General features: G+C 39.7%; 1 protein-coding gene across 1 annotated transcript; it reads left to right on the plus strand.

The window, feature by feature from the left end:
- Positions 1-11,120: 11,120 nt before the first annotated feature.
- LOC114905754 (melanoma-associated antigen B18-like) lies at positions 11,121-12,155 on the plus strand. The gene has a single exon (XM_029240156.1). It carries the CDS (start codon positions 11,121-11,123, stop codon positions 12,153-12,155), a length of 1,035 nt encoding a protein of 344 aa, XP_029095989.1.
- The last annotated feature ends 2,977 nt before the right edge of the window (positions 12,156-15,132 follow it).

Below are 15,132 nucleotides of genomic sequence, written 5' to 3' on the forward strand. Positions count from 1 at the left end.
CTGAGACTTTAAGCAACATGAAATTACTTGAAAATAACATTCCCTAAAAAAATTATTTATGCAAAACTACTAAGCATTCATATTAAAATACATATAAATTTCAATTATCACACTATCAATATGTTGTTATATATGTTGAAATACACATAAATTTCAATTATTTTATACCATCAACAATGTTCATCATGACATTCACCAAAGGTTTTTTTTTTTTTTTTTTTTTTTTTTTTTGCGGTACGCGGGCCTCTCACTGTTGTGGCCTCTCCTGTTGCGGAGCACAGGCTCCAGACGCACAGGCTCAGCGGCCATGGCTCACGGGCCCAGCCGCTCCACGGCATGTGGGATCTTCCCAGACCGGGGCACAAACCCGTGTCCCCTGCATCGGCAGGCGGACTCTCAACCACTGCACCACCAGGGAAGCCCACATTCACCAAATATTTTTTAATGTCTATTATAAGTTACCAGGCACATGCAAGCATCATTTAGACCCCTAACCAGTTGTACAAAAGGAGTGGTCAACAGTTCAATAAGCACAGGAAAGAAGATTCATCTAGGATCTTTCTGAAACATTCTCCTCATCACCATCATCTCATGGTGTCTTGAGTTGGTTACTATATTCTTTACTGTTGACTTGGCTATTACTAGAAGTTTTACTACTATTACTGTTTACTCTTTTTTTATTACTTTCTGTTTTTTTTTTTTTTTTTTTTACAGCATTTTAAACAAAGTGTCACCAAGAAGAAAATTCTCCCAGAAAAGATATCTTTCTAATTTAGAGCAATTGGTTCCTGGGAATAGGAGGAGAGAATGGTAAAATATTCAAATTTTTACCACTATGCTCTGTGAAATGTATGTTCTACACAATTCAAATAAATCACTTAGCTTAACTGTGCCTCAGTTTCCTTTCTCATCCATGAGATGGGAAAAACAATAATATATACCCACACCTTTCAGCATTGAGATGATCAAATGCTGTGTCTGAAAACACTAAGGTAATATGTCATTTTTTTCTTCTTTATTTAGAGGCACTTTTCAGCAATATCAAATTTTCTCCTTACAAAAAACCTGCCTTTCACTATTTCAATAATATATCTCTTGTACAGAGTCTTCCACTAAAAAAATAGCATTTCCTCTTTACAAAAGCCAAGTAAAAATTTTAAATGGAAAAACTTTTTTTCTAAATTTCTATTGTAACACTGCTATTATGGATATGCTCGATTGTGAGTTTATTGCTACACAATGGTGCAAATGGTCCAAAATAGATCTTGCCAAAGAACAGATTGCTATTATGATTGATATGCTTGCACCAGGGTTGTGTTTCATAAAATATGTATGGTGTTTTGTTTTATTTGGTTTTGTTCTATTTTATTTCTCCATGATGTTTTTGTTTGAACTTGATGTGTCTAATTCAGCTATGGCTTGGTCACTGCTACATGACCTTTCTTTCTTGGTGTTTGTCTTTGGGCTATTTATCCAGTCATCAGTCCAAGAACTAGGAAAATGAAACAAAAACTAGTTTCATTCAAATAGTAAATGGTTTGGCATAGTAGAAGTATAAAAGGGAAGAGTTGGTTAAAACCATTTTTGAGTTTTTCATATATTACCTCTGTATTATATACTTCTCTGTATATATTTTATTATCTATATATCCTACACTTCACTGCCATGAATATATCAGAGATTTCTTATTGTTTAGTGAAATCCTCTGCACATTTAAAAATGTCAAGCCATGAAAACTGAGTTTAAAAAAACTATCCAGTTGCTAAGATAAAACTCATGTTTAAAGACCTAGATTAAAACTAAAGTTTAATAGGAAATACTTATTTTTATTTAAAAGCCCAATATCCTTTATAAACAACTTCCTTCGAATGACAATAAATGTACACATCTCAATATTCATCACAACATTAAATGTAGATGCAATGGAACCTGAAATTTAATAATTCTGGAAAGTTTCTTAAGTTTTGGAAAAGCATGACTCTAAGCCATGAAGAAGTTAATTACTTCAAAGCTTACTGATTCATTCTGAAAAAATAAATTTTTAAATATCATACTCATCCTAAGGGTCAGCTGGTGTCTTACATTATACATAATGATTGCAACAGACCCCATAAACTATGTACCACTGAAAATAGAAAAGGACCTCTCTAATGTAAATACCAAATATCACATATTAATCACAATATGCTTTGCCATCAGTTTCACATTTACATATAAGTACAATGCACACAATCATTTTCTTTTCTTTTAAATGAATTTTAGTTGCATTAAAAAATGTATTATGCTTGTAGACACTGACATTTTAAAAAGCTGTTTAAATTGAAATCAAATAAGAAAAAAACAGTTAATATTCATTTTAATAGGACACAAATGACGCAGTCTAGGAAAAGCCAATAATGAGTTTTTCTACTTTGCCATCATAATGTACATTTAATGAGTTGTCCTTCACATAGCAACACAATGCTGCCATCAATAGAACATATGCTTTGTGCTAGTTTTCAAATGGTGATAATGAGTTTTTCTGAAGCAAATACAGTATAGAACTGAAGTTCACCAAATTTTCTAGATGTCATAACAAGAGTTACTGAGTATATGGGTTTAACTCTTTATAGAATGTATTTATTTCTTTATTATGCTTATAGTTCAACAATATGATGAGTGGATTAATTTATTCATCGACATTGAATAAGAAATTGCTATCTCTACTGATTAAAAGTAAAAAGGTTTATTGGATATTCATAGGAATAGCAAGCTCTGGCACCAAAACATTGATAATTTTTATATATATGCAACAGAATTATGGGTGATTAAATTGTTTTCTATATATTCTAATTCTCCTACAATAAGTATGCTTCGCTGCCCATTTTTAAAATGCTGGGTTGCCTTCATATTTTTTATTTCACCCTGTACGCTCTTCCTTGCCAATCTCATTCATGTTCATTGCTTCCATTTTCAAATACCTGCTCATGACTTCAGATGTGCATCTTAAGCCCAGGCTTCTCCTCTAATATTCAGCTTCATATATATTTCTGCTTACCTGATATCTTCACTTGCATATTTATTAAAAGTGCTTCAAACACAACCCTCTTTAAATTGAACTCACAACCATACCTCCAAATTACATCCATTCTTATCAATCCTACTCTTGGTAAATTGTACGCTTGCAGAATTCCCAATCTCAGTAGGTGATGCAACTGTGAATGCAGTTGCACAGGCCACGGATATAAGCAGGCTTTATTTTTTTCTTTCTTCTTATTTTTTTTTTTTTGCAGTACGCGGGCCTCTCCCTGCTGTGGCCTCTCCCGTTGCGGAGCACAGGCTCCAGACGCGCAGGCTCAGCGGCCATGGCTCACGGGCCCAGCCGCTCCGCGGCATGTGGGATCTTCCCGGACCGGGGCACGAACCCGTGCCCCCTGCATCGGCAGGCGGACTCTCAACCACTGCACCACCAGGGAAGCCCTAAGCAGGCATTTTTGACACTATGTTCTCCTACACCATCCATGTGCAAACTAGCACATGAGTCTTGCAAATTCGACCTATACACAGCTTTCTAATCTGTCCAAATTTCTCCATCTCTGATGTCACAATCCTGGAATACTGTACAAGTATCTGGAATTCTTTTTCCTATGTGTTTTTTGTTTGTTTTGCTTTGCTTCCCTTTTTATTTACACTGCAGCCACAGTGTTCTTTACAAAATGCATATCTGAGCAGGTCATTCGCCTGCTTTAAAACTTTTAGTTGTTTTATTTTGCATCTAAGAAGAAACCCAAACTCTTTTACTACACTCTACCCATTGACTTTCACACTCAAGCTAAAGTGGTCTTCCTTCCAGTCCACTGAGTGGTGTTCTTCCAGCGCGCCAACTTTGTTATGCAATCAGACCTTTGTACAGGCGGTTCCCCTAAGCAACAGTTTCCAAACCTCACCCCACCCTTGTTAACCTAACTCACATTCATCCTTTTTTCTAGGTTAAGATACTAATTCTTCAGGACAGCCTTCCCAAACTTATTGAATCAGATAGTATCCCACTATTTTATCTCTCTGTCCTTTTCCTTTGTAACGTTTAACAGTTTGTAATAAATGTATATACGTGTCTATTGGATTTATATCTGTCATTCCCACTAGACGATAAGTTCTAGGAAGGCAGGCTCTGCTCACATTTTGCTCACCATTTTCTCCTCAGCTCCCAGCACAGTGCATGGTTGAATTACTTATCAATAACTTACTGCTGCATTAAGGGTGATAATGTTTTACATTCAGAAAAATATTAAAGTGGGAACAAAATATATGAAGTCAACTTGGTATTCAAAGTGCACAGAATCAGAACATGTCCGCCTGCTTGGTTAAGAATCCACCTGCCAATGCAGGGGACACGACACGGGTTCCACCCCTGATCTGGGAGGATCCTACATGCCGCGGAGCAACTAAGCCCGTGTGCCACAACTACTGAGCCTGCGCTCTAGAGCCCGCGAGCCACAACTACTGAGCCCGTGTGCCGCAACTACTGAGCCCATGCACTGCAACTACTGAAGCCTGCATGCTCTAGGGCCTGCATGCCACAACTACTGAAGCCCGCGCGCTCTAGGGCCCACATGGCACAACTACTGAAACCCGCACGCCTCGAGCCCGTGCTCCGCAACGAGAGAAGCCACTGCAATGAGAAGCCTGCTCACTGCAACGCAGAGTAGCCCCCGCTCACAGCGACTAGAGAAAGCCCACATGCAGCAATAAAAACCCAATGCAGCAAAAAAAAAAAAGAACATGTTCACTTGCTCTAAGAATACATAAATCTGACTTTGAGATTCTACTTTTGACTTGAGTAAAAACCGACATCTAATTGTCCACCAGATTAAAAACAACATAGGGCTTCCCTGGTGGCACAGTGGTTAAGAATCCACCTGCCAATGCAGGGGACACGGGTTCGAGCCCTGGTCCAGGAAGATCCCAGATGTCGTGGAGCAACTAAGCCCATGCGCCGCAACTACTGAGCCTGCACTCTAGATCCCGCCAGCCACAACTACTGAAGCCCGTGCGCCACAACTACTGAAGCCCACTCTCCTAGAGCTTGTGCTCCACAACAAGAGAAGCCACTGCAATGAGAAGCCTGTGCACCACAATGAAGAGTACCCCCGCTTGCTGCAACTAGAGAAAACCCACGTGCAGCAACAAAGACCCAACACAGCCAAAAATAAATAAATAAACCAACAAATGAATAAATAAATAAATTTAAAAACAACATAGTTTCTCTTAAATAAAAGAGCTAAACTAAGAGCGTATTTCCTTAAAGGTCTTTTCAACTGAATGCTTAAGATGATTCTATAGTGAACAATGTCCTTATAATAAATACCATGTTAATTTTTTCCTTATAATGACTTTAATACTAGTTTATAGTTGAAACCAGTTTTTAACCATCATTTTGCTTATCAAAATTATGAGTAATATTACAAAGAAAAAACAAAGAAAAGGGTAAGACAAAAAGTAATGAACACGGTTGAATGCAATACATAAAACTAAATAAAGTTGCTTATCTACTGTCAAGGAATCTTTTCCACTTCTGACCAGGAAAAAAAAAAAAAAACTTCTTCTGACACCCCTTTTCTCTATCTCTTGTTTAGTCTAAGCCTTTGGTATCTTCATGACTGTGGTCAAGTTCCTTGTTTAGTAAATAAAAACTAAATGGATGAATGAAAGCTTCTTAATCTTAAAAGCCTCAGTTCCTTTGCCTGTATAATCCAATAAATAAAACCTACACCACAGGTGAAGTACTATAATGGACACAGCACACCTCCTTGAACATAATGGGTCCTCAACAAATAAGTAGTTATTATTATTTTTACTTTAAAATATTTGTCCTCCCTCCTTACCATTTCCCCTCATATCTCTGTGGCTCAATAACAGATGTTTTAGAGAATGGGGTGGGGAAACCCATGTGCTCCATTCCATAATTCAGTCACACTTTAGATTTAAAACAGTCTAGGACACTAGGCTAATTAAAGTTTTCCAGTCACAACCACTCCTTTCTTAGGGTACTTCTCACTTATCTTGTAGTAGCTGATAACTTGTCTTCCCATGCCTTCTTGCCTGCCCCATGAGTGCACATACATTGATATATACTGAGAAGGTTAGTTCTAACATTCCACTAAGAGTGAAAATAATAAGAAAACAAATGAACAAAAAACCAAAACCTCTTAACTGATCAGATTTTAAATGTTCCAAATACCCCAGTATTTGGTATTTGCTAATGGCCATCAGGCACAAGTGTTCAAAAAAAAAAAAAAAAAAAGCAAAAACACAACCCATAGCATTAGAGACTTTAAAACCCTTCATTCTAAATTTAGTATAGTATATGCAACTTGGGAGTTCCAGCTACCATTGTGGTCAGAAATTCTGCAATCATTTATTTTTTTCTAGGTGTGACGGGCAGAATTTTAAGCTTACCCCATATGGTTCACACTCCTGTTTAATCCCCTCCCGTTGAGTGTAGGAGGGACCTGTGAATATGATGGAATATTGCTTCCGTGATTAGGTTATGTTACATGGCACAGTTGACTTTAAGAAAGGGAGATTATCCTTGGTGGACCTGACCTAATCAAGTGAGCCCTTAAAAGGGGCAAGACTCTGTCTTCCTGGTGAAATGGATTCAAAGTTCTGGGGATTCTACATGAAGGAGATTCTTCACTGTGGGCTTTGAAAATGGAGACGGCCATGCGCCAAGGAATGCAATCAACTTCTAGGAGCTAAGAATGGCCCCTGTCTGACAGCAAGCAAGGAAATGGAGACCTCAGTTCCACAATCACAAGGAACTTCATTCTGCCAACAACCTGAATCCTTGAAGTGGATCCTTGCCCAGAGCCTCCTGATAAGAACACAGCTCAGCCAATAAGACACCTTGAGAGTGAGGACCTGAGCAGAGAACACAAATGAACTGCATCTAGACTACTGACCAACAGAACTGGGAGATAATAAGTGGGTGTTATCTTAAGCCACTGAGTCTGTGATAACTTGCTATGCAGCAATGGAAAATTAATCCACTGGGTATCTCAAAGGATGGATCAAGACTGATTTTTAGGACTTTCTCAAAGTTTCAACCCAATAAATATTTCTAAACAACTAATAATTTGTAAAGTTTACAAAGTATTTTCTCATATATACTTTTATTTAATCATCCCAACAACTCAGTATAAAGAATATCTTTATTATCTACTCTAAACCTTTTTTTTTTTAATAGAGTCTCATATAGGGTAATTTTACTGCTCAAGATCACAAAAGCAGACAGTGAAATGATGCCTAAAATTTAAAACAAGGCATTAAGTAATGATGCTCTTAAAAGTGTGAGGCCAGGATCAGTATTAAACACTAAAGACCTACCAGGACTGGGGCTAGGGTGAGACAAGTCAGGCCTTCACCTTGAGTTCAAAATTTAAGGTAGGGGGGGGGGGAATCAAAAAAATCTCAGTAATCAAGATAAATTACGTCTCAATTCAATATTTTAAAAAGTCAAAATAAATGCCAAAATCCATGATAAGAAAATATCACACTTTTAAATAAAAACACCATCCACTGGCTAAAAATAGGGTTAAACAAGTGAGGCACTCACTCTCAGCATCATGCAAGTGCAGGGTCAGATCCTGTCTTTATTTAAAACTTTGTATTTATTTGCATTTATTTATTTCATTATTTAAAATAAAGAAAATTTATTTATTTTATCACTCACCTCACCTTAGTCCTGGCCCTGACTCAGTAACATGTACCCTTGGACACTTCCTTATCTTCCATTTACTAGGCCATATTAACATTTTCTATTTCTTAAATAAACTCTCTACTCAGTTATTTTGGTTGCCTGGCAAGGGGCGAAGTTATGTATTCAAAAGCAGAGTTCTCTTAAGCTGACAAAGTGACTCCTGGCTATGTCAGTCTAAGCATGGTGTCACAGGTATTGGGCTCATTGAAGACAGTGCATCCATTCTTCTAAAATGGCCCTGATCACTAACATGTCTTGTTCCTCCTTAATATCATTATCCAGGCTGGAGCTGATGTTTTAGAGAATCAGGTATGGGGATGAGGAAGCCTTCAGAAATTCAGTCCTTCATTGGCAGTGGGGCCATTGAAAGGGTTGAAATGGTACTGGACACAGCAGATTTAAGTGTGGACAATTTGTTCAAGTCGAACTGAAACAGAAAGCAAAGGGGAACAAAGTCTTCAGCCATTGAAAGGCTCGAGTTATTATTAGGGGCTGAATCACTCTAAATGACTTCTGCTGGAGAAGCCATTATTATACCATTCATGGGGAAGCAGGATGGGCGGAAGCACAGGGGGAGAAGGAGGTTATAACAGATAAAGAACTCTAAAATAGTTGTACAATTAGTTTATAACCTAAGACTCCTTACCCACAGTTTGAGTGTCATTGCTCTATAACATTCTATATTTCCAGGCTTATTAACTTAGAAACAACCAACAATGTTTCCTACTCAAGAACTAAATATTCATTCAAAAATCTAAACATTTAATTTACTAACAAGTGAAATGAGAAGTTGGAAAAATTATTTTAATAAACTGAGGCAACATATTAGCATATTTATGCAAACAAATCAGATATTTTTGCATTGACCACATTAATGGAGTCCTTAAATGAAGTCCATTACGACAGCCCTATATTGAATAAATTTGTGAACCCAGAGGACAGAGTGCCACAATTTGTTTTTACGTCTACATATGCATAAACTAAGATAGTAATAACACTTACACTACTTGCCATATCCACATTGGAATTTATAAAGAAAAAAGTAAAACTCAACTAGCATAACGGCTGGGTAGCTATATAGAAAGAACAGAGAAACTATATCCCTTCAAAGAAAGCTGGCTTTGAATAAATCATAGGACAATTTTCTACATCTTCCAAAATTATAACTATCTGTAGGCACAAATAATATGTCATGTGATAAATTCTAGGGCCTGAACATTGATTATTCCAATGCTGCTCATTAATAGTAATTAATGAAAGATGAATTATTCAACCAATTAACTGGCTTTGTTCTCAAGCAAGATTTTTTTGTTATTTAAAATTATAAAAAATATGAAACAATTTTGGGCTAAAGACTGTTCTGATATTGATTAGACAAAGAGAGATTTAGCTTTCTTTATCTATCTAGCTATCTATCTTTCTAGGCAGTAAAATAGGGCCTTGTAAGGCTCACCTCAAGAAAACAAAAGGGAGGATAACAGAAGGTTCTACCTAGAGATATATTTCAGCTAATAATCTTGAGAAGGAATGATAGAATTGGAGAATTACAACTCAGCAATTGTAATGGATTAATGGATGACAGTGATGATCCTCGATGACTGACAACATCACCACAAAGGAAACTACAGACATTATGTATCTCCTAATAGAATTGCAGTGTCACCTCTGGAATGGTTTTGCTAACAAAGAGTAGTATTGGAATTCACTATGTTAACAGACAGAGAAGAGAAAGCATTTGAACATGTGTGGGAATAAAGAAATTGATAAAAACTCAACACCTGTTCGTGGTAATAACTTTTAGAAAACTTATATTAGAATGGAATTTCCATATTGTTAAATCAACAGCAAACATATATAAGTGTGAAATGTTAGAAACATTCCCAATAAAGTCCAGAAGAGGACACGGAGCTATGGTACCAACTTTGCTGTTCAAACCTGGACTGGATTGCATAGCCAGTATACAGCCATACACAGCAATACCAAAATAAAAGTCATGAATAATGAAAAGAGGTAATACGATCCTCTAATTAAAAACTCCAAAGAAATTGGCTGCCAAATATTCAAATGTATAAGGAACTTAAGAAAGCTGGTGTAGAAGATCACTATATCAAAAGAAGGACTCTTATCACACAAAACAAATAACTAATTAGAATATGTAATGGAAAATACACCATTCAAAACAGCAGCGATATCCAAAATATACCTAAAAAGAGAACTAACAAAAATGCACATGATCTTTATGGAAGCAAATATAAAAAAATTACTGATAGATTTAGATAAAAGAAGTCTCAAATACAACAACATATTATGTTTATTCATGGTGAGGAGAATACTGTACTGATGTCAATTCTCTTTAAATTATTTACAGATTTATGCCTTACCTGATAGGTTTGGTGCGGTGTCAGCAGAGAAGTAGCCCAGCACCTACAAGGCATCAAGGTAAGACACTGAAGGGTGACAGAGGGGAGAACCCACTCCAAAATAAGAAGCCACAAAGAGCCCCCCTACTGTCAGTCTTGGGAGACCCCAGACACGACTGCTACGCTCAGGTTCCCCCTTACTTCTAACTGGGGGTTCTGAGGGAAATGAGAACTTGGTCTGAGGCCAGCTGACTCATCTCAGCAGAGAAAGTCCCAGGCCCCGTCAGGAGTCAGGTAAGACCCCGGTGTGAGTTCTGCGTGATTCCTCCGCCTCCCAAAAGAGAGAGGGAGGCCCCCACAACCCCACCTCTGCTATAACGCTGGGAAGCCCAGGTGGGCGTGGCCGGAAGCACTCTCCCTAACTTCTGTCACACCAGCTATAGAGACTGAGGCTGCAGTCTGAGACGTGTGGCCTCGTATCAGCAGACGGAGGAGTCCCAGAATTGGGAGGTGTCGCGGTGAGTAATCTTCGTTAGAACTGAAGGGACACACTCCTCCCAGAATTGAAGCGGCCCCAGAGAGCCCCGCCCTGGACTGACATGCCCCAACCCCACTGTTGATCCCGAGGGGCTCAAGAGTGGCTGTTATGCCCAACCCCCCCTCCACTTCCGCCCGCAGAATTTGTGGGATGGGAATCCTTGGTCTGAAGGGGTAGCCTCAAGTCGGCAGAGGGAGGAGTCAAAGGACTGGTCAGGAGTCAAGTTTAGTATCCTGGGTTAGAACTGAGGTGACAAGCTCATGCAGAACAGAGGAGGTCCACAGAGTCCTGCCAGCCCCTGTCTCGTGGGTTCCTAAAACAGTACCCTTAAGGGGAAAAGCAGAGGCAGCTTTTCTTGGAACCGAGGTAGAAGAATCTCCCCATTGAGGCTATACACACCATCTCTTCCTCTGTCTTCTTCGGTGACCTCTCATCAACCTTGGCAGATTAAACAGCTGCCTGCAGTCCCGGACCAGTCATCATGCCTCGAGGTCAGAAGAGTAAGCTCCGTGCCCGTGAGAAACGCCGCCAGGCCCATGCTGAGACCCAGAGTCTGGAGGATGCTCAGGCCACTGGGGCGGCAGCAGCAGCAGGAGAGTCCCCTTCCTCTGTCTATCCTCCCTTTGAGGACAGGCCTCAGAATATGCCTGCTGCTGGGACACCTAGCACTCCTGAGGGACCTCAGGGAACCACCAATGCTAGTGCAGCTGTTTCATGCACCAATTCAGATGAAGGTACCAACAGCCAAAAGAAGGAAAGCTCAAAATCCTTCAAGGGCACTGAGGACTTACGCAGAGATCCTTTACACATGAAGGTGGCTTTGTTGGTGCATTTCCTGCTGCATAAGTATCAAAAAAAAGAGCCAATTACTAAGTCAGAGATGCTGAAGTTTGTTATCAAAAAGTACAAGTATCATTTCAATGAGATCCTCAAGAGAGCCTCTGAGCACATGGAGCTGGCCTTTGGTCTTGATCTGAAGGAAGTGGATCCTACCAGGCACTGCTATGCCCTTGTCAGCAAACTAGACCTCACCTCCAATGGAACGATGAATGAAGAAGAGAACCCGCCCAAGACCGGGCTCCTGATGATCGTGCTGGGTGTGATCTTCATAAACGGCAACTGTGCCCCTGAAGAGGAGATCTGGGAAGTGCTGAATATGATGGGTGTACATGCTGAAAGGAAGCACTTCATCTATGGGGATCCCAAGAAGGTCATCACTGAAGATTTGGTGAAGCTAAAGTACCTGGAGTACCGCCAGGTGGCCAACAGCAATCCTCCGCGCTATGAGTTCCTATGGGGTCCACGAGCCCACGCTGAAACCAGCAAGATGAAAATCCTGGAGTTTTTAGCCAAGATTCATGATACAGTGCCCAGTGCCTTCCCATTCTGGTATGAAGAAGCTTTGAGAGACGAGGAAGAGAGAGCCCAAGCAAGAATGGCAGCCAGGGCTCGTGCTGCTGCCATGGCCAGTGCACGCTCCAGGGCCATGGCCAGCAACTTCTCCCAGGCTACGTGAAGTTCAAGGCTGGTTCTTCACTTTTTGGTTGAAAAGGTGTGTCAGTGTTCTAATAGTGGAGGGCCAGGGTGGGACTGGAGGAGGGTATATCCCTGAGTTCCTGTTGTGTATTGCTAACTTGGAATTTTACCTTTTTTTCTTTTTTATTTAGGTTATGGTTCAAATGATGAAGTCTGAGAAGATTGTTTTCCTTGTGGAAAAAGAGCAGCAACATTCTAAGTTGTGGATGGCCAGGGTGGGTCTATAGGGAACACAGTGTAATATCCTCTTTGTGTTCCTATTCTATATGGTAAACTTAGAGTTTAATTTTTTCTCTTCCTTTTCTTTTCTTTTTTCTTCTCTTTTCTTCTTTCCCCCTTCCCTCCCTCCCTTCCTTTCTTTCTTTCCTTTTGTTATATTTTAAATGTTGTTTCTTTAATAGAAGGTATAATAATTTTAGAAACTAAATTTATTAGTGACCTCAGTTACATATTTATTAGATTTAACTTAATAGAGTTAAGATTAAGAGTTTTATTATTTTGTAACACAAATTGGGAAACCTTTCGCATTTATTGAACTAGAACAATAAAACATGGCATGGTAATAGGCATTTCTTTGGAAATGTGAAAAATTTTATCAGTAAAATTACTGGGATCAAAAAATACAGGAGACTTCTGATAAAGATGTTAAAAAAAATACAGGAGAAAAAAAGTTTAAAAAATGTGTAGTTCTTGGTTTACCTTATCCATTTTACTCTGTTATTCTGTAAAAATAAAGAATACATAACTGGATTTGCTTAGCTTATTAAAGAATGTAGGAGAAATAAAAGACTTATAAAATAGAACTCATACTCACTGGCTCATTCATTCTCCAAATATTGAGCATCTGCTCTTTGAAAATTATTGTGTTATAAATGGTGAAACTAGGATATAAAACACCCTGCCTTTAGAACTGTACAGTCAAGGAGCAGTAATTACATAGAGAAGATGGTGAAATACCCTCTAAGACCTAAAGGACAAGTAAGAAGGAGTAAGGAGGTAATGGGACAGGGATGGGGTTGGGAGACGTGGGAGGGGGAGGGTGAAAACAATAAGGTACAAATTCCCTGGGTAACAGAAGTTTGGGGTTTGGGGAAAATACAAGTCTCTCAGTGGGATATCCTGTTAATTTAAGCTGGGTGGTAGACTAGATGAGGCTGTGGGACTGGTGAGCAGAGGCCAGGTATACAAACGGTGTTTCTCAGAGTAGGAGGACAAAACCCTGGAATGCAAACCTGTTCATAATAGTTACTTTAGTATCATCAATAAACCAGAGGAAAAGCTCCTCCTTGGGCAGAAATGGAAGGTGTCCTGTGCTCTTGTTCAAGTGCAGCTGAACACAGAGCACAATCTAGTTGTTTTATGCACAGCATCTCCAGGAATTTATGAGAAATAAAGGTGATACTCCCTTGAGATGGAATGCTGAGAACCATATCTCAGGCATTAAAAAGGCATTTTAGGGCTTCCCTGGTGGCGCAGTGGTTGAGAGTCCGCCTGCCGATGCAGGGGACACGGGTTCGTGCCCCAGTCCGGGAAGATCCCACATGCCGCAGAGCAGCTGGGCCCGTGAGCCATGGCCACTCAGCCTGCGTGTCCGGAGCCTGTGCTCCGCAACGGGAGAGGCCACAACAGTGAGAGGCCCGCATACCGCAAAAAAAAAAAAAAGAAAAAGCCATTTTAATTAGGTTATCTTGAGTATAATTTTGCAAACTCTAAGGGAGGGCTCCATATTAGGTGGTGAAGAAGTGAATAAAAATACAGGTGATTTGGATGGAAAGGCACCCAGGGGGGACATTGTTGGTCCTTGACACAAATTCTACGACCTCTGAGTTGCATCCAACTGGGGTGGACAACCCCACATACAAATTAAGTAACATCCTCAAATGGGGGAATTTATTTTGTTTTACCTGCTAAGCAGCTTTATGCGATCACTTGGTGGAAACTGCATATTCTGTGATATCTCTTGGATTAATATAACATAAATCTTCCCAGAGGGGAGGGTGGTATCATCTGCGGTAAAAAAAAAAAAAAAAAAAAATCATATGATAACTGCCATTCATTAAAGACCTTACTCTGTCAAGTGCTTCATATCCATTATATATATCCCAACAGTCCTACAAGATAGGGCTTATTAGACATACTTTGCAGATGAAGAACTTGTAATTTTCTCGAGTTCACATGGCTGATAAGTGAAAGAGCTGGGACTAGACCCCTGGTCCAGATTTTTCTAGAGCCCACACTTTTCCACTCCTCCAAACTGAGGCAGACCTTCTGTCTTTTCATTCTCTATTATTCTCACTACTCCAAGATGTATCACATATAATTAAAAAACAAGACACTCTAGTCAAAGTACAAAAAGCGATCCTGATGAAGGAAGGTGAATATGAGAATAAAGCACAATTTGGGGATTGTCTGTGGGTTTCATATGCTGAGGATCCCCCTGTCACTAGCCCCAGGGTTCCTTGACAGGTGACTCTGCTCACATACTGGCACAGTCCTGTACCAGCACTTTCCTGAATTACAGCATGTTTCCTCTGGGTCTTACCCAGTGTGCCCTCCTGCCCAAATCGGAACCTCATACACTGACCAGCTCTTCACTGTGACCTCCGGAGCTGCACCCTATTTCCTGTGATACAGGCAGTCCAGAGTCATATGCCCTCCCCTTGATTAAAGCATTCCAACTCTCTGCATGTGTACAGTGAAGGTCCCATCCCTCCCAGTGGAACCACTGACAGTGAAGTCTAGATACCTGGTTACCACAGCCCCATCCCCAGCCCACAAGTTTCAGAGTATATTCCAAATGAGGTGGTGATCACAATCTTACTTCTTATAGAAGATACTGGTTCTTGGGATATAACTGAAGTTAGATGGGGGGTTTTGTAAATGACCCAGATATTGTCAGTAGGATTTTGAAGGAATGTGTTATTTGAGACTGGCCACTGAACACATACACCAATAGG

This window comes from Monodon monoceros, unplaced genomic scaffold, assembly GCF_005190385.1.
Source record: "Monodon monoceros isolate NGI ecotype Baffin Bay Population unplaced genomic scaffold, NGI_Narwhal_1 Super_Scaffold_22, whole genome shotgun sequence".
In the NCBI taxonomy this organism is placed as follows: Eukaryota; Metazoa; Chordata; class Mammalia; order Artiodactyla; family Monodontidae; genus Monodon; species Monodon monoceros.